This window comes from Amblyomma maculatum, chromosome 8 (assembly GCF_055883805.1).
Source record: "Amblyomma maculatum isolate TAMU_Amacu chromosome 8, ASM5588380v1, whole genome shotgun sequence".
NCBI lineage: Eukaryota > Metazoa > Arthropoda > Arachnida > Ixodida > Ixodidae > Amblyomma > Amblyomma maculatum.
This window is the reverse complement of record NC_139351.1, coordinates 92,547,980-92,567,665: the sequence shown is the minus strand read 5'-3', so window position 1 is coordinate 92,567,665 and position 19,686 is coordinate 92,547,980. Positions and strand designations below refer to the sequence as shown.

The 19,686-nt window shown below is 43.4% G+C and overlaps 2 protein-coding genes across 3 annotated transcripts in view; one reads left to right on the top strand and one right to left on the bottom strand.

Moving 5' to 3' along the window:
- Cpes (Ceramide phosphoethanolamine synthase) overlaps positions 1 to 15,441 on the top strand; it is a 128,791-nt gene extending 113,350 nt beyond the window's left edge. For both annotated transcript variants that reach the window (XM_084576816.1, XM_084576817.1), the window contains exons 7-9: positions 8,530 to 8,652; positions 10,206 to 10,286; positions 12,000 to 15,441. In XM_084576816.1, coding sequence (XP_084432942.1) covers positions 8,530 to 8,652; positions 10,206 to 10,286; positions 12,000 to 12,020 — 225 coding nt within the window. In that variant the 3' untranslated portion in view covers positions 12,021 to 15,441. The remainder of the gene's footprint in view (positions 1 to 8,529; positions 8,653 to 10,205; positions 10,287 to 11,999) is intronic.
- A 1,054-nt stretch (positions 15,442 to 16,495) lies between these two features.
- On the bottom strand, positions 16,496 to 19,639 carry LOC146181816 (kelch-like protein 24). Its single transcript, XM_084576815.1, has one exon. It carries the CDS (start codon positions 19,465 to 19,467, stop codon positions 17,551 to 17,553), a length of 1,917 nt encoding a protein of 638 aa, XP_084432941.1. The 5' UTR covers positions 19,468 to 19,639; the 3' UTR covers positions 16,496 to 17,550.
- Between the last annotated feature and the right edge of the window lie 47 nt (positions 19,640 to 19,686).

Genomic DNA, 19,686 nt, shown 5'->3' with positions numbered 1-19,686 from the left:
ACTTTGCATCCATGTGTGAAAAAAGCCAAATTTTTCCCCCTTGCAGTCTCCTGAGGTAAGTATACGTTGTAAATGCGTAAGTATGTGCATATGGCACGAGTAAGGCCATTATGCAGTGCATGAATCGAAAGGGAGCCTTAAACAGCAAAACAATGGTGTTGAAAAGCTTCCGGTATAGTGAAAGGTACAGTTACAGACTTGCCTAAAATACAACTGACTGATTTAGATAGTGCGGTTATCGACAGCTTTCAATTTTGCCAGTTTACAGTTGCAGTAAATTTAGCGTAGCTTCATAGCCTGTGCTATAAACACTGAACTGCAGAAGAAACATAACTCAGCTACCGCTTGGCCTAAAGGCACAGATTTTTGATTGTTAATACCTCTGATGGTATGGTGGGATCAGAGTTCACCTAGTCTTATGCTTGTATTCTATTCTCAGTAACTGCAAGTGCCTATACCTCCATCTGGGTGTTTGGGTTTCTGCTCGAGGGGTGGTACATGAGCCTTGAAGTGAATTTTTTTGAAGGATTCAGCTCAGAAGACTTGGATCATATATAACCAAATGGTTAATAGTGCTCAGAATGTTAGAATGCAGATCTTTGCACTGGGAATTTGATTAATTCGATTTAAGGTGCGGGAGTGTAACGTCTGGATGTTATTGTTAGGCCTGCGTTTCATTATGGCAATACAGTAGAACCCTTTTATAGCAAAGTCACTGGTACCAGCAAAAATATTTACTATATCAGGGTCTTTATTATATCAGTTGGTGATGATATGGTCCTGAAGATGCTGTCTGGTAGTTAAATAGGCACTTACTGAACACGTCTTGTTGCTGAATTAAAAAAACAACAACTCTGAAATACCTTCCATCTCACTTTTATCATCTCTTCGTGCAATTTTCGTGTTATAAAATTTTTTTTACATCTTGTGGAAGTGCCCCTTAAGCATGAGGACATGCAACCAAATTTGATTTCATGTGCAAACCAAAGCCTTGCATGAACGTGGTGTCACATTTTGTTGCTTCTGTCTTTTAAAAGGCAATGAATGATAAATGCGTGTGGCAGTCAAGTGCTGTAAGACTGCACTCGCCGCACCTCCACTTTTTGACTCCGCTGCCTGATGATTCGTGCTGCACAGTGCAGTGAATGCTCACCTGTTTCTTCCCCTTCCCTAGTTCTTGCTGCACCTTTACCCTCCTTTACTTTCTGAACGAACCACGCCGCCTCCTTTCCATGTTTGTATACAGCTTTACTTTTTTTTTTCCTATGCGCTGCGTGCTTTCCCTCACGGCTCTAAAGCCTTCGTAAAGTAGGCTTTTTCTAAATGTTGCTAAGCCTAGTGGTAAAGGCACCTAAACGAACACTGTTATTTTTCTGTTTTCAAAAACAAAAAATTTTTGCCTCCCGATTCTATAGGTAGTGCGCGGGCGGAGATGTCATATCGTGGAGTCGTCGCCATGGCCAGGCACACTTTACTATTACCAATCTTTACCAAAAACGTCTTTACTATAAAGGGGGAAAAATGTACAGTTGTCTATGGAAGATGAACTCGGACTTCAGTTTCACTTCACTATATCAGAGTTTTTGCTATATCCGAGTTTACTATAGCAGGGTTCAGCCTTACCCCCGCAGGGGGCACCTGTTAAAGCAGGTGTTTGTGTGTTTTGTGCGACACCACGGACCCCGAGCACCCACGCTTAGCCGTGCGTGGCATCGTCGTGTCTGGGGAAAAGGGGATCCTGGTGGTTGAGCCGATGCCGAGTGTTTGGACCTTTAAGGCCCCTCGGCGGAGGCAACACACCACTTTGGCCCACGCTTCCCATAGACGGCACCTCCGGGCTGACCCACCCGGGGGAAATCGGCAGTCGCCTTTTCCTGTTCTCCCCTCCATCTTTCACTTTCCTATTTTCTTTCTTAGAACTGTCCTGTCCTCTCTTACCTTCTTCATTTCTTCCTACTTCCAGGCGGCGAGGGTTAACCTTGTGTGGCTAGCTACCCTGAGTTACGCCATATTGGGTTATAGTTGCGGTGTACAGCTGGCGTGGGCAGGAATAGACAATTTCTGTCCCGTCCCCTCGTTGGGCTCCATGGTGGGTGGCTGGCACTGCAGCCGAAAAATACACTTTTTATGGCATCTAAACGCCTTAACCCCGATCGTCCTCCTTCTAAAAGGGGGCGCACCGAGACCACCATGTTCTTCTCAAAGAACATAAACAACTTTCCTCGTTTCCACGTGGTCCACAGTGACCACGAGGAAATCACTGCACGACTTGTGTCCCCATTTGTTGTTTCTCGAACGTTAACTGAGGCCATTGGCCAGGGCTATAAGATAAAGAAACTTGGAAACGGTGACCTGCTACTAGAATTAATATACAACCATCAGTATCAGAAGCTAAGTGCAGTCGAATCATTTGGAGAAATACCGGTACAGATTAGCCCGCACCGATCACTAAACACTGCCCGAGGAGTCATCTCTGATGATGACCTTAGGTACGTCAGTGAACAAGAACTTCTTGAAGGCCTGAAGGAACAAAATGTCACAGATGTTTACCGGATAAAGATCAGACGAGATAACAAAGAGATAGAAACAAAGCACATTGTACTCACCTTTGCTGCAAGCACTCTCCCAGAATCAGTCGAAGTAGGCTACACAAAGATAAAACTGAGGCCCTACATCCCTAACCCACGCCGCTGCTTCAAATGTCAGAAATATGGCCATGGCTCTCAGAGTTGCCGTGGCCAACTCACATGTGCAAAGTGTGCCTCGCACGAACAGCCTACAGACAACTGCGAAGAACAGCTGCTTCTCTGCTCAAACTGTGAAAGTAACCACCCAGCTTATTCACGCTCATGCCCATACTGGAAAAAAGAAAAAGAAATAATTACACTGAAAGTCACCGAAAACATATCTTACGGAGAGGCACGAAAGCGGCTTTCTCTTCCTCAAAAGCCACAATACTCCGTTGTGACGCAGCAGGGCGCGGCATCACAGCGGTCGTTGGCACCTGCCCAGGAAGCACACAGTTCTTCCAGGGCAGCGCCACCTGCGCCCTCGGTGGAGTCAGCTAGCGCTACTCCACCACCACCCGCAAAGCTGGCTGCGCGGACCCCCAGGTCAGCCGGCCCAAAGGCCTCGACCCATGAGTCGAGGCCTAAAACTGACAATCCTGTGCTTTCTGCACAGTCGTCCACCACATCTGAAGATGCGATGGACACAACTTCTTCACCCCAGCTGCCTAGGCGGCAAAGCTCACTGGAGCGAAAAAGAAAGGGAAAAGTCCCAATAACAGGTCCCAAGGACCTACAAACCTAAATTTAAACTTGTCCCTTAAATAACTTTTAATTATGGCGCTCCTCATTTATTGGAACTGCCGAGGACTCTTTAAAAATTTAGATGATATATATGAAATTCTTGCGGACTATCAGCCAAACATACTTTGTCTGCAAGAAACCCATTTAAAACCAGCAGACTCAAATTTCCTTAAGCAATATAATGTATTCAGGAACGACAGGCAAGGCAGCTCTCACTCCTCTGGTGGCGTTGCCATTGTAACACAAAAATCAATCCCCTCTCGAAACATCTCACTCAACACAGACTTAGAGGCAGTGGCAATCAGAAGCTTAGTTTATGGCAAAATAACAACCGTATGTTCCCTGTATATTGCTCCAACTTATAAGCTAAGTAGCGAAAGTTTTGAAAAATTGATTGATCAACTTCCGGAACCTTGGTTGCTGGTCGGAGACTTTAATGCTCACCACCCATTATGGGGATGTACAAGAACGGACTCCCGAGGTGTTCTAATCGAAAAATTCTTATTGTCCTCGGGATCATGCTTACTAAACACGAAACAGCCAACTTACTACAATATAGCTTATAACTCTTACACATCCATAGACCTAGCCATTGGCTCCTCGATGTTCCTGGCAGCTACAGAGTGGACTGTCATTAACAATCTATACGGAAGTGACCATTTTCCGATCTTAATAAAATATACTGGGAACGGAAATGAAAATGTGTCGAATCCCAGAAAATTCAAAGAAAATGCAGCCAACTGGAAGATGTTCAGGGAACAGTCATCATTGGCCAGTTCATCAGTTACTGACTTAGGCGTTGATGAAACTCAACGCTTAATCACGCTGCACATCATAGAGGCAGCAGAAAAATACATTCCACAGACGTCAAGTAAGCCACGAAATAAACGAAGACCCTGGTGGAATGCAGAATGTAAGACTGCTCGTGAAACTCAAAACAGGGCATGGTCGAAACTACGCCGATACCCCACAGCCGAAAACCTAATAGCCTTTAAGCGTGCAAAGGCAAATGGCAGGCGTATTCGACGCATCTCCAAGCGAGAAAGCTGGTCATCATTCCTGTCTTCAGTGAACTCCTATTCTGACGCACACAAAGTTCACAACAGGATAAGAGCACTTAAAGGATATAGCACAGTCCCAACGCCCCTTGTCAGCACCAGTGGTGACTCTCTTGAACATCAAGCAGACACACTAGGGCAACACTTTGAATACATATTCAGCTCAGCACACTATACAGATTCCTTTTTGCGGCACAAGGCAAGAGAGGAGAGGAAGCACATACATGATAAAAGGCCATCCTCAGGAGGATACAATAGCCCATTCACCATGCAGGAGCTGAAGATTGCACTAGACACATGTGGTAACACAGCTCCAGGTCCTGACAGGATCACATATGGAATGCTCAGGCATCTGCATGTGAACACTGTTGAAACCCTACTCTACCTGTATAATAAAGTATGGGCCACAGGACGCTTTCCTAAAGCATGGAAGGAAGCGATCATCATCCCAATATTAAAACCCGGAAAAGAACCCACACTTGCTGCTAGTTATCGGCCTATCGCACTAACCAGCTGTCTATGCAAGCTTTTTGAGAAAATGGTAAATCGTCGCCTTCTCCATTTCCTTGAATACAATGGTCTTCTTTATCAAAACCAAGCTGGTTTTAGAGCTGGGCGATCAACAGCTGATCAGCTCATTGCCTTTGAGTCTTATGCAAGGGATGCTTTTGCACATAAACAACATTGTTTATCTGTCTTTTTCGATCTTGAAAAAGCATATGATACCACTTGGCGCTATGGTATCATCCGCGACCTCTTCTCTCTTGGCATCACAGGAAACATGTTGAGCACAATTCGAAGTTACTTGTCTGAACGGACCTTCAAAGTTCGTGTTGGCAATGCGTATTCAAAGCAGTACATTCAAGAAAATGGTGTCCCTCAAGGTGGTGTTCTCAGTTGCACACTTTTTGTAGTCAAAATGAACTCTTTAAAAAGCGTGCTGCCAAAAACTATTTCTTGTTCTGTATATGTTGATGACGTCCAGATAAGCTTCAAATCTTGCAACTTGGCCATCTGTGAACGACAAATTCAGCTAGGTGTAAACAAATTGTCCAGGTGGGCTGATGACAATGGGTTTAAATTTAACTCTGGAAAGAGTGTTTGTGTACTTTTCTCTAAGCAGCGTGGCATCAGGCCTGACCCCAACATTACACTGAATGGCCAGAGCCTTGCCTTTAAAAAAGAACATAAATTTCTTGGCGTAGTTGTTGACGAAAAACTTTCCTTCATTCCCCACATAAAACAGTTGCGACTGAAGTGTCTCAAAGCGATGAATTTGCTAAAAATTCTCTCTCACCGGTCATGGGGCACAGACCGCGACTGCCTTCTGAACCTTCTGAATAGTGTAGTTCTATCACGCATTGACTATTGCTCGATGGTTTATGGGTCAGCATCATCCTCTGCGCTAAAATTGCTCGATCCCGTGCACCACCTCGGCCTTCGCCTCGCTACAGGCGCTTTCCGAACTAGCCCAATTGCTAGCCTCTATGTCGAGGCGAACCGATGGTCACTGCAACGAAGGAGACAATTTACTTCTCTAACTTATGCTATGAAGGTACTATGCCAACTGGACCATCCATGTCGTCGGCTCCTGCTTGACAAAACTGGCACAGCACTTTTCTCAAAAAAACCATCTCTAACACCACCATATCCAATCAGAGTTGCCACGCACATTGAATATCTGAATGTTTCGGTTACCAGTCTTCATACAACTTCCATAAAAGACCTAATTGCTCCTTGGGAAATGCACGGTGTTAATTGCGACCTGTCGTTTCTTGAAGTGGGCAAACATGCATCCCCTATTGCCATACAGCAGCATTTCATGTCACTTCAGGAGAAGTACACTTGTGATGAATATTACACTGATGCTTCGAAGTCTGCTCAAGTCTCCTGTGCAGCACATGGACCACAGTTTTCACAGTCAAAAACCCTGAACAGAAATACTAGTATATTTACCGCTGAATGCAATGGTATCCTTTTAGCTGTGAGACACATTATAGAAAATAAAATACAGACGTCGATCATCTACACAGACTCCCTCAGTGTTTTAAAGTCACTATCCTTTTGGAAATGGCAAAATAAGAACCCAGTACTGAACTCTCTTTATAACACCCTTATGTTTGCCCATGAACAAGAAATTAAAATTACACTGTGTTGGGTGCCAGGCCACCGCTGTATACCTGGTAATGAGGCAGCTGATAGGCTAGCTGCTTCAGCTGCCCTTAGAAATGACACAGACATTGATAAGATAACTTATCATGACCTCAAACCACACATAAAAAACATGATTCGACAACAATGGCAAGAGGAATGGGACGCAGCATCAGAAAATAAACTACACACAATAAAGGCAAAAATAGGCAGGTACACCACAGAAAAACAACACAGATTTAAAGAAGTAGCCCTGTGCAGGCTGAGAATTGGCCACACATACATAACCCATACATATCTTTTAACCAACTCTCCTGCACCACACTGCTCGAGATGTGGTGATCGACTCACTGTCATACATGTTTTAATCATATGTGCACAACTGGAACCAGAAAGAAGACGTCATTTTCCCTCCTTATTCACTCATCAAATACCTGCACACCCATCCATTTTTATTGGCGACAACCCAATGTTTCCTTTAAAACAGGTGCTTAAATTTTTATCACAAGTAGGCTTTTTACATGAAATTTTTTATTGACGTGGGTCTCAGCCCGCTCCTCCTTGAGAGGACGGATGAGATCTTTTAATACATCTACTTATACATTGCGCATCCATTATATATCACAAATGAATTTTAGGCCCTATACACCATTGTTTTTAGCGATATTACAGAGCGAATACATTTTTAGGCCCTATACACCAGTTTTTTATCCCTTCATGAAAAATCACAACATTCCAATATAAACTTGAGTGCACCATTAACCTTGAGTTTGGCGCTCTTTGGCCTGAGTCGCCCTTGCGCCATTAAAATCCATCATCATCAGGGTTCAGCCTTACCTAGCTGTGCTTTCCATTGACTGCACATATATTTTCACTCCTATCTTTTTTCTTTCTATTAGAGCGAAAACCTTCATTTCCTCATTGTTGTCGTCAGTAAAAGTGTCACGCTTTTGCGGTGGCTCTTATTGATCGCTACGGCATGACGTCACGAAGGTCTCGACCAATCACAGAGCACCACCACAGTATGCGTGAATGCATGCCTTATATGGCCATATGCCAATAAATGATCAAGGAAATATTAATGACTGAATAATTATTTATTAATTAATCAGTCATTAATTATTTATTAATTAATCAGTCATTAATATTTCCTTGATCATTTATTGGCATATGGCCATATAAGGCATGCATTCACACATACTGTGGTGGTGCTCTGTGATTGGTCGAGACCTTCGTGACGTCATGCCGTAGCGATCAATAAGAGCCACCGCAAAAGCGTGACACTTTTGCTGACGACAACAATGAGGAAATGAAGGTTTTCGCTCTAATAGTTGTTAATAAATTGCTACTATTATTTAATGCTAATTACTTGGTTAATTACTAGTTACTAATTACAAACTACTAGCAAATGTCCAATTGATTATTAATCAATGACAGTTGCATAATTAATTTCTAAATAATGCCGCGCACCCGGTAAAATCAAACACACAACAGTAAACATATAAACAACTGTAAAGCTACAAGGAGCATGATCTCATCTCTACCAAGCAGAAATAACTAAATAAATGTACCCGCAGAATATGTGAAAGAGTAGTCGCCCGCTTTACTTGTAGCAGCATTCATCGCTACATGTGCAACAGTCGCGTAGCAGAATGCAGAACTCAGGCTTTCGCCTTTCATCACTTTAGTCGCCGAAGTGTCCTCGAATTTTGAAGCTGAATGCCAATCTGATATGTTCAGGAAACTGTTTTGCACTTAACAAAGATATTTAATACTAAAGAAAGTTAGCATCAGAATTGATATGTATTTTTCTTGTTTAAGAAACCGTAAATTCTTCACCAAGTTAAGATTTTCACATCATTAGGACATTTTCATTGTACTTTGCCGAGAATTCTGATTGACTAAACTGTAGCTGCCCAGTATATCTTGCAGTGCTAATTGCTGCCTGTTAGTTTCTACCAGAAGTAGCATCATTTCAGTTCTCTACCTTCCTTTTTTTCTCTTCCCAGGTTGCTCAAACAGAGGTGCTGCGTTCTTCCATGATGTGGATCATTATGTGGTTCTGGCGCATATCCAATGCTCATGCGCTCATGGAAATGTTCCTGTTTGCAATCTTCATCAACCGCATGTGGGTGAGTGATGTCTTTATGCAGATCCATAGTGACTGAACTCTTCAGCTGGAAAGAAATTATGTAAAAGATTGGTGCAAGCATAGCCATGATATGGAGGTAGTTATACGTAATATATGGTAGAGAAATGAAAAAGTTAACAAAAATATTTCATTCATATTGGGTGAATATCTATGTTTCAAAGACAAATAAAAGTCTAGGTGGCAAGCTTGGTTGGTGCTTAATGAACTGAACATCATTGAATTCATTGTGATTTCTGGCTATTACATTATATGTGACGTCTGCACTTGATGAATATTTGCTTCAACAAAATGCAGAATTAAGCGTGTGCAGGTATATGCTAGAACCGGACAGTAGGGAGGGGCCAGAGCCCTTGCAAGTATTCGTATGTGGAGGCTGAACTCCCCCCCTCCCCCCTTTGTCTAAATTTCTGCCTTGTTTACATTTCTTTTTGCTATAACCTATCCATGGACCTCTTTACCATGACGTCGTAGTAGGCAATTTGATGCTAATGACGCATACCTATAAAAGATGAAAAGAGGTATGGATTACAGTAGAACTCCGCTGTAGTAAACTCGGATATAGTAAAAGCTGAAGCCTCAATTCATCTCCCATAGATGACTGCAGTTTTCCCCATTTATAGTAAAGACATTTTTGGTAAAAAGCGGTCATAGTAAAGTGCGTCTGGCCATGGCAATGTACTTCCGACGAAATGACTTCGCCGTACGCTCGTTGCCTATAATCACGAGGCAATTTTTATCACTACGCGTAGCAGCACTCAGGAGAAGTCAACTGTACGTATGCTTTGGAGCTGTGAGGGAAAGCATGCAGTGCGTAGAAATATAAAGAAAAAAGTGGAGCCGTCTGCAAACATGGAAAGAAGACGGCACAGTTCATCCAGAAACTAAAAGAGAGTAAAAGTACAGTGAGAAATAGGGAAGAGAAGAAACGGCCGAACATTCGCAGCACTGTGCAGCACGAAGCACAAGGCAGCAGTGGCAAGAACTGGAATGCGGTGTGTGCGGTATTGCAGGACTTGACTGCCGCACGCATTTCTCATCTATTGCCTTTTAAAAGACAGAAACAGCATAAATTGACGCCGTGTGCATGCAAAGCTTTGGTTTGCATCAATTTTCTATATCTAAGAATGTTGGTTTGCACATGAAATCAAACTTGGTTATATTCGTAGTCACGGTTGTATTCGGTTTCGTTCTGCGCAGACATGCGAGAACAGGGAACAAAGTGAACAAGCACTTTAAAAGTGCATAAACAATAAAAAATAATTTCTTCCAGTCCCCACTGCCTTTCTTCCATTCCCTGACAGGAAATATACTTCTGGTGTCGCTGAGTGTGCTCTCCCTCAAGCTGTAAATGCATGCAATAAAGATGCATGCAGGGTTTTAAAAATAAATTGTGCTAGCTACAAGGAAGTTAAAGAAATTGCATTTTATAAGATTGGAAGTCATGTTTCCCACTTGGGGGCATGATGTTCCAGCTTTCTTTCTGTGAAAGTTGTGGCACCTGCATTCATGCTTTTGCTTCTTGCCCTCTTCCAGGAATTCCTTGTGTGGATCCAATACATTGGCTTCGCAGTACTTGGAACCCTTGTTTTATTTACGGAATTTCATTTGAGGACTGTACGTATCTTTAATGGTTATTTTAATTGGTCTCTATATTCAGCACAGCAGCAGTTAGCAAGCACGTAGCCAGTCAGTTTGCTTGTGCGAGGTTACAGAGTACAAAAAATGACTAAGATGCTTAATGAAAAATGGACAGATGCTATGCCTGTCATGATAGATCAATCACTTGATTCTAATCTTTTTTTTTTATTTCGCTAACTTGCCATAAGCCATACTATAGAAAGTCATGCAATTGTATTTTATTGTAATATTCACCAAAGCTGGAACAATTCCTTCCGCAACATATTTATTGTTTATAACATCAAAGATGCCTAAATTTAAAAATAATCCATAAAATTGAAACCTCTGTGCCTATTATCTTAAAGGCATTTTCACATGTTTTTGATTATTGTACTTGGTAGAACTTGAAAAGACGCTAGTGACGTAGTGCTGTGGGAGGGGTTGAAAGTTTGTTCATGCCTAGATTAGGTGTACAGCGAGACAGGCAGTTTCAAGCCATTTTACTAAAATGGGATTTGCACCACAAAGAGAAATATGATATAATATGACATCATAATGTCCTCTTTGAAAACATTCACTAGATAGACATCAACAGCTCATGGCAGAGCGAGCTAATATACGAAGGTATGACTTCAAGCAACAGCACTGTCGATCAGCTGTGGTTTGGGTCATTCTCTAAGTCATGCCCAGAATCATTCCACGCCTGCATCATGTCCCCAGTCGGGCCCCTAGGCTTGCATTTAGTTAGAGAAGGGAAATCACCATGGTTGTGAAGGACCTAGTTTTGTTATAGTTAGCAGTAGTAGTAGTATTGGAGAAATTACTATATTTGTCCATTCAATATCTAGCAACAAGGGCTCAGGACCAGCATACAAAGGACAGGCGATTTTCATGGTTGTAGTGTAGCCATATCCCTCCATGATCTTGTGGTCATTTTCTAGATAAAGTATCATTTCATTTAGATAGATAAAATGACAATGTTCATGGTGCAGCATTTCGTAGTGTGATGTTTTTTCATAGATGCATTGTTTGAGACATTAAACCTTGTATACCAAACTGCATTTCATCATCATCATCCTCAGACTGACTATACCCACTGCAGGGCAAAGACCTCTCCCATATTCCTCCAATTAACCCGATCCTGTGCGAGCTGCATCCACTTGACCCCTGCGAATTTCCTAATCTCGTCCACCCACCTAATTTTCTGCCGCCCCCTGCTATGCTCTCCTTCCCTTGGAATCCAGACTGTTACCCTAAGCGACCATCAGTTATCCTTTCTTCGCACTACATATCCTGCCCATGCCCACTTCTTCTTGATTTCCATTAGAATGTCAGTGACTTGAGTTATTTCTCTTACCCACTCTGCATTTACTGTTTACCTATTTGTTTTTTTTTTACCAAGAACTCTGCAAGATTATATGTTTGTCATAATTTAAAACAATTATAATGCAAAATGTGAAAGCACGTATAATTAAACATCACAAAAAATATTCATGTGTAACTTGTAAATAAAAGAAAGAATATGGCCACTGATGTACTTGGCTAATTCCCAGGGTACATACAGCAAATGGAGGTACAATTAGGGAAAGCGAATAGAGAGACATCAGGTAGTTGCACTTGCACTGATATTTGTTGAAAGTGCATGCCATGATTGTTGGTTTCCTGTGCCTGCCATTTGGCTTAGGAAGTTTCCTCTGTCATTCTTTGCAGGTCCGGAGCTACCTTTTATGAAAGTGGCATATCATTCGAGAGGGGAGGCAGTTCAATAAGAAGGCCTAGCCACCACCACTCATATCATGAAGCATTCCATACACTTGAAGTGGACAAGACATTAGAGAACCTTTTCTGCAATTTTCTTTTTCTGCCGCACCCGTCGCTTCGTGCTGCTAGCTCTGGTGCCACGTTGGTTTGCCCAAGTCACATCGTGCATGCCGGAATGACATTTTCAAGGCCATCGAGTGAAGGCCTTCAAAGGATTCCATCAAAAATTTTCCAAGGCCTTCTGTCAAAGCAAGGGGACGACCTTCAGACATTTTGAAGGCTGTGTGCTCACTGTCAAGTCACAGACATCTCCAAATGACATTTCAAAGGCCTGCTATATGGCCTTCAGGGCATGGGCGGCCAGATTTGAAGGCTATCGTTCTCCGTACTGTTGGGCGAGTCGTTTTCACATTCCTTGCGATTTCGTTTAGTGTGGCAACTTTTCTGCCTTGGCGGTAATTACAGAGCTGTGGCTTTAAATTACCGCCTCTGCTGCATATTACATTTCAAAGCGATTTTTTTTACCCCCTTGCTTTAACGCTGCTAGACATTCAGTGACACTTTTGGTCATGTTGACATTGGTATATGAAAGAAACAGCACAATTGTAGTAATGCCTTGATCAGAGTTGTGTATCAGTACACAGCAGTATCTTGTTACCTGCATGAAGTTGAGTGTTTCGCACCCAAATGTTTTGGGCAATCGTCTCATTCTCGTCGTTCACGCATTTCCGTCTATTCTGTGCTTCCACTGCTGTGCCATCGCTTATGTGGTGTACAATCCTATGGTAAAGCAACCACTGACCTCACGTCTGGGCAAGTTAGACTGCATACTAATTGAATGTTCTCTCTGCCGAGGCCCTGGTTGTCAAAACAGGGCATTACAACTACAGTACTGAGTTCGCAACCACCAAAGAACCCTGTGTGGTGCCTTTGGAAGTATTTAGCACCAGGTTAATTTTTACTTAATCAAATAAGTTTTTTAGTTGTTTGCTTCAAGTTTGACGGTCACCTCCCAGTGGAACAGTGCACATGACTTGTGCCTTTAGGTACGTGGTTAAAGCACCAACTTCTGCAGCAAGTGGCAGGCATGTCTTGGTGCCAAAGATAACTTATTCAGTCGACATGCTGTGACAGCTGAAGAAGAATGCCAGGAATTAGTTGCTCCGTGCTATTGTTTATGGGTGGTAGGTGTGGAAAAGAGGTATTAGAAGAGCAGCTATGATTTTTATAGTACAATTGTGTTGGCACGTTATTTTGTGCTGAGAGGAAAAAGAGAAAAACGTTAGCCACTGCAATAATTCATTACACAGTTACCTTGTTGTCTTTGACTAGTTTATGTCACAGAGTTTTAATCTTCTTGCCTAGTCAACAAACAATCGTGGAGTGAAAAACGGTGAAGAGTTGGAAAAGTGAAGGAGTTATGACTATGCAGCCATTCATGGGCGATATTTATTGTGATATGTAATACTGCTTCAAAGTAGGATCGTATGTGTACAATGAATGTAGTAGACATGTACAAAGCAATTTATAGCTGTTGAACCTCGAAGCTATCACAATTCAGGATGAGCATGTTACTTGCATGCATTTGTTACGTTGTATGCATTGTACAAGTGAAGATTAGATTTGAGCAATTTTTTTTACATGTTGGTTCACGGGCATCTTGCAAAGAGCCTCACTGATGTATGTTGTATATGCAGCAAGGAAATGCTGTTCTTTCTGAGTAAGACATCAAAGTAGAGCGTCTAGCAAATGAAATCTGTATGAATAAATATGTGAGTAAATGTTTGTAGTTATTTATAAATAAAAGATATTTTTTTACTGTGGGTACACCTTGCCGAGCCCCTAGGATATATTACTTGAAGCTTTCCAACAGACGAAAAGGTCATTTAATCTTGCAGCATTGTATTAATGCAAAACCAAGACATATGGCACGAAAGATAAAAATATAGTGAATGTTGTAGTTCACGGGGAAGGCACATGGTGAACAAACTGGCATTTTGCGTCAGTGCATGAAAATGATTGAATACTTCCAAAATATTCTACCTCACTAGCCACCATTCTCGACAGGCTGCATGTTATGTCAACAGCTCTTAGCTTATGTGAAACAGCCAAACCAGAAAGTTGAATGCAATGCTACAAGGTTACAGTCAATTGCATTTGCCAATGAAGTACTCTGCGTTCATTAGAAATTTTTGGACATTTTTGATTTGTTGGTGGTTCATTTTCGATGGAGGCGTATGCTGTGTGATGTCAGCGCAGCACGCTAAAGATCATGAGGTGGTCAAAATTACTCTCTAGCCCTCCACTAAGGCTCCTCTTCCTCCCTTTTCACTTCCACTCCACCTTCCTCCCTTCCTTTACTGCACGGTTCAGGTGTCAACAGAACAAGTGTGACAGATACTGTGCTTTTCCCTTCCTGTGAACCAATTATTACTGGTGGTTCATTAGCTCAAAATGCAGACAGTAAAAATGTCCCTTACTGCTACACTATTTTTCTTCTGGGTTTAAAAACATTTCTGGACAACATGATTTCCTGACAACCATGTTCAAAATTTAGATGAATTCGAGCCATACGGGCATGCTTAGCGACTAGCAGCCCACGTAAACATGCGAGTGGGTTGAACATGAGGCATAAGGTACGAGCTGGACTGCAATGACAGCCACTTACCATAGGGGCTATTCCGCACTGCATACCTGCAAAGAAACTAAGCATAAAATATAGTGTCAACATATGTGTAATTGTTGCCATGGGAATATGGTATGAAAAAAAAAAAGTGTCACCGCGGCAGGTTGCCGCTATGCAGTAGTGCAAGGGCCAAAGCACCGAGAACAAGGTAGAGATCCCAGTTACTTTGGCATTGCTGCTGACAAGCCAGGTACGTTATAGGCTTTTTTTAGTGCCTTGGACTCTGCAAATGTGGACCTGAATCCATGAGCACTAGGAAACGAGCTGTTCAGACCTTGTGCTACAAAACGTTAATAAGTATCTTTGCAAACTAAAGTTGCCAAAATAAATTCTGATCTCACAAAAAAAATTGGGCAGTTTCAATTGTATGTTTCTCCGGATACACTTTCTTTGCATATTAATGTAAAAATTAATGTATCAACGAGGTCTTATTGTATTTTCATTTAGTAACAGTCCCTGGATTAGAGCCTGGTGTCTGTTTACATGTGAGAAATGTATTGGAACTGCTATCATCCATTTGATCTAAAAGAATGACATAACACTTACTAATTAACATATCATTTACATGTAGACTAACTAAGGCACCTGCTGCGGTGGTGCAGCGGTTAGGGTGCTCGACTTCTGTGCCCAAGGTTGCGGGATCGAATCCTGGCTGTTGTAGCTTCTTTTCAATGGAGACAAAAAATCAGTGCGCGTTAAAAGAACCCCAGGTGGTCGAAATTTCCACAGCCTTCCACTACGGCGCCTCTCGTAGCCCGAGTCACTCTGGGACGTTAAACCCCATAAACTTACCATATGTAGCCTAACGTGAATCATAGTCTTTATACTGTCAGCCATGTTCCATCCTCTGCTACCATTGTAATAACTTCCACAGTCAACACCAGCAAAGGATGCTTTTGCATGGCCTGAAAAAAAACCTAGCATTTCATGCACTGACGAGCTTTCCTGAATGTTACTATTTTAATTTTTATCATTTAAAATTTGTCAGACACTGCACACGCACTGTGCTCTTTACGCCGTTCTCTTTCTCTGTTAGTTTGTGCACAGCTTTTGGTGAGCATGCAAGGTATAGCGAGAAAGTGAAAGGGTTTAGGCACTAAAAGTGCTTATACTCCGTTTCATACATCAGGTGCAACGCAGCGAAAGCTACGCAAGTAGTCCGCAAGGAAAAAAAACAGGAGACGTATCACTACGCGCTCGTTCTGTAGGCGAGTGGTTCCTGCCGAAACGGGCTCTATTCCGAGCATACACGTTTGCAATAACATGCTTCGCATGCTTAGACATCTTCACAGAGCGGATCTTATAGAAAAAATGCGCACCAAAGAACCATTTTCTCAAAAAGAGATGCGCAGCGCGGAGGGCACAGCCAGCGCCATCTGGTGGCACAGCTGGCAAGGTTGTGGGGCAGCAAAACGCGGCACGAACAAAAACTACATAAAAAAACATACAAATTAGCCAAATCCGACCTTTTCTCCCTAAAAAAGGTGCTTTTTATGAAGTTGATGGCAAATGTAAAATGTATTAAGCTTGCAGACAAAGCAACTATTATTTTCTCTCGTCAAGAGCTGGCACTATTTTTTATCGCGGATGCGGAGAGCGTAAACAAGAGCTGTAGCTTTGGTAGTGTTGCACTTGATGTATGAAACGGAGTATAGGCACATCTCTATTAGTGATGCAACTGTCCGTGCATCGTAAAGGCGGTCCTTCTCTGTGTGGTTGAAAAGAGAAGCCAATCGCATGGCCTTCCAACTACTGCTAGAACACTGTCGAACAAAGGAGAATCAAGGCTCAGGGTGCTGTGAGCACTGGTGTCAAGTCAGTTGTACGTGTATCGCAGCCGTCCCACAGAAGACTCATGTTTGTGTGTACAGCGCAACGGTCTAATATGGTATGTGGCAGCTTTCCAACATACCCCCACACAATATTGAATGCTTGACAGTTGCTGAATAAATGCACACATGTTAAGCTACAGTCACGGCATTTGTAATTTGAAACATAGATGAACGTAAATTTTAACCTCGAATGCTTACTAGCTGTCCGGTCATATTGTACTGCACTGTACCTCATATGAGACAAAGTATCTGTGCTTCCTGTTATACGGACAAAAAAAAAAAATGTGTACATATTTTTATCGCTGCATTATGTGTTTTGTGTAGTGAATCAATAAAAATGTTCTAGCTCACACATTGCGGACAATCTTACATGTGTTCAAGATCCCACTATGAAGTCGCTGGAAAAGTAACTGTAGGTCCTCTTTGTGCACATATGTATTGTTGTAATAAACACAGCGTTTATTCCAAGCATCAACTGAAATAAAAGCTCTGCACATGTGTGACCATGTTAATAAAATTAGTTTGTAGCTACCAAAAAACTAGTCACCTGGATCCTTTGTACAAATATCACAAAGCTAAATCGATTTACGAAGAGCTTACAAATGCATGCCCATATCGACGAAGCGAAGGGTGGCTTTCTAATATCAAGTAACATCTTCGTATTAACTCTTGCAAAAAACTTGCAAAAGAGAAAGACGATGACAAGCACACATCCCTGGGTTTGGCTTTGAGAACCTGAACAAGGCATAAAATACCTAGCACTTGGTAATAAAACTTTGAAACTTAAAACCACGTTCACCACAGAAAAGCTGTATAGCGTGCGTTCACAAGTCTCGCGACTAGCGGCCACAACTGGCAGTAGCAGCTCTTGGCAAACATTTGAAGCACCAACATTCAAAATGCCACACTGCATGAATCATACGCTTTCCAAGTTCCATGCCGCGATACGCAGCAAAGCCCTTGCACTACATGCCCGCAACATTCACAATTCCGGAGCCACGCCCCACTCGTGGTCCTCATCAAACAAATGCAATGGAATACGTAGTGTTGCACATCCCAGCCAGCTCCTTGTCAGAGGCATCTCGCGCGGACCAAGCCAAGTGTCTGCTTGTGCGTCGTAAACCTCCATAGTGGCATGGTGCTGGTCCCAACTCTCTTCGCCACCGAACACAAAGATTTTGCTTCCTACAACGGCTACCCCAGGCTTGTACCGCCGCTCTTTCATGGGCTTACAGAAGCGCCACGTGTTGGTCCTCGGGTCAAAGCATTCGACCTTGTCGGTGTTCTCTTCAGAAACATGCCAGCCACCAATCACGTACAGCTTTTCATCAAACACGCACGCTCCAGCACCCGACCTTGGCATGTGCATTGGAGTGAGCTCCTTCCAAGAGTCTGTTTTGGGGTCGTAGCACTGAACACTGTCTTCTGTGCATTCCCCTTCCTCAGAGTAAGAACACTTAATAAGTTCAGCATTGCTGTCAATATCTACATGCACCACACCTGAGACTATCAATTTGCCCCGAAGAGATGCCACAGCGGGGCAGGTTAATGGGGCCTTCATCGGCTGCACAATCTCCCATCGGTTGCAAACGGGACTGTAACACTCGACGCAAGCCAAACGTGACGAGCCGTCCCACCCACCCACGGCATAAACACAGCCATCAAGTGCTGCGAGCGCAACTTCTGACCGTGCTACATTCATCGGTGCCACTTCACACCAGACGTTCAAAGATGGGTCAAAACGCCACGCTGCTTTGCTGACAGCACCGTCTGGGTACTCTCCACCAGCCATAAAGAGGACATTCTGTCCAGTAGCAGTCACTCCATGCTTGCTCACTGCATAAGGAAGCGAAGCAAGGCTGAGCCAAGTACGACTGCTGTGGGCATAGCAGTCTACGTTTCGTAAAACCACTTTCTCGTCCTCCCCTCCGACCAAGATGGTGACTTCGACCATGGAAGAGTTCCTTCGGACAGTTGTCCACGGCAAGTTGCGCTCTTTCCGCCTGTCGGGCAGCAAGTGATATGCTTTCGCCTGCTCCAGCAGCTCGCAGCACCTCTGATTCCGGGACACAGCCGGCGTCGTCGCCACTACGTCCACGAGGTAGTATGGGCTCATGAGGGGTAAGCGAATATGTTCAAAAATTTTTTCGAAACCTCCCATTCGCGATTCGGGGCAGTGGTTAAGCCAAGACAAAGCGCCTTCGAAGAGAAGTTCTTCTTTCTTTATTCTGAGGTTGTCGGACGAAATGAATTCGATGAGCTTGTTGGCCGAGATTTCGAAAAACTCCTCGTGACACATCACTTGCCCGAAGCAACGGCAGGCGTAGTCCTTGGCTTTGTTCTGAAGCTCGGCGCAGGCGTGCATCTCTGCAAATGTGTGGATACCGAGGCAGTTCGTCTCGTCGATATGATGCTCTAGGAAGGCACAGCACACACTTTTGACTTGAGCCACGTCCAGGAGGTTAGCTGCCGACAAGAGTGATTGGACGTTGGCCCGGGTAATCGTGATGTTCGACGTGTAAGCGTAGTCAATGAGGTCACGGAGTGTGTCTGCCTCCACTCCATTGAGAACTACACGATTTTGCGTTTGTTCGGCCATCTGACTGGAAAACATAGCCTTGAAGTATGGACTGAAAGACGCCAGGACAACTTTGTGGCACGGATATTCGACACCTTCGGCACACAGAACGACATCGCAGAATGCTCCGCTCGCTCGGAAGGAGCTGAGGCCCTTGAGAATTGAGTCGGAGTGCTCTTCGTTTGCGTACTTGTACTCGTCCTTCATCTTGGTTTCGCAGCTTTCAGAGCTGAATGACTCCGAAACGAGTTCCATGTCGACCGGATCAACGGTCGTACAGAAGGAGTTGAGGGAGTCGCTGCACCGCAGATTAAAGTTCATTGGCGGGCTGTAGCGCACGTTACTTAAGCTTACCTAACGGCGACGGGTGCAAGTGGCGGGAGGGACACTTCCCCCGTTGCACAAGTCAACTCCGCCAACCCCGCTTTCTTTGCTGTCATTTGACTGCGTCCATGATGGCCGCCCACACGGACCACGGTTTCGTTTTTCGTTTCTGTGTGTTTGTTTTGCCACTGCTTACTGCAAAAGAGGTTAATACAC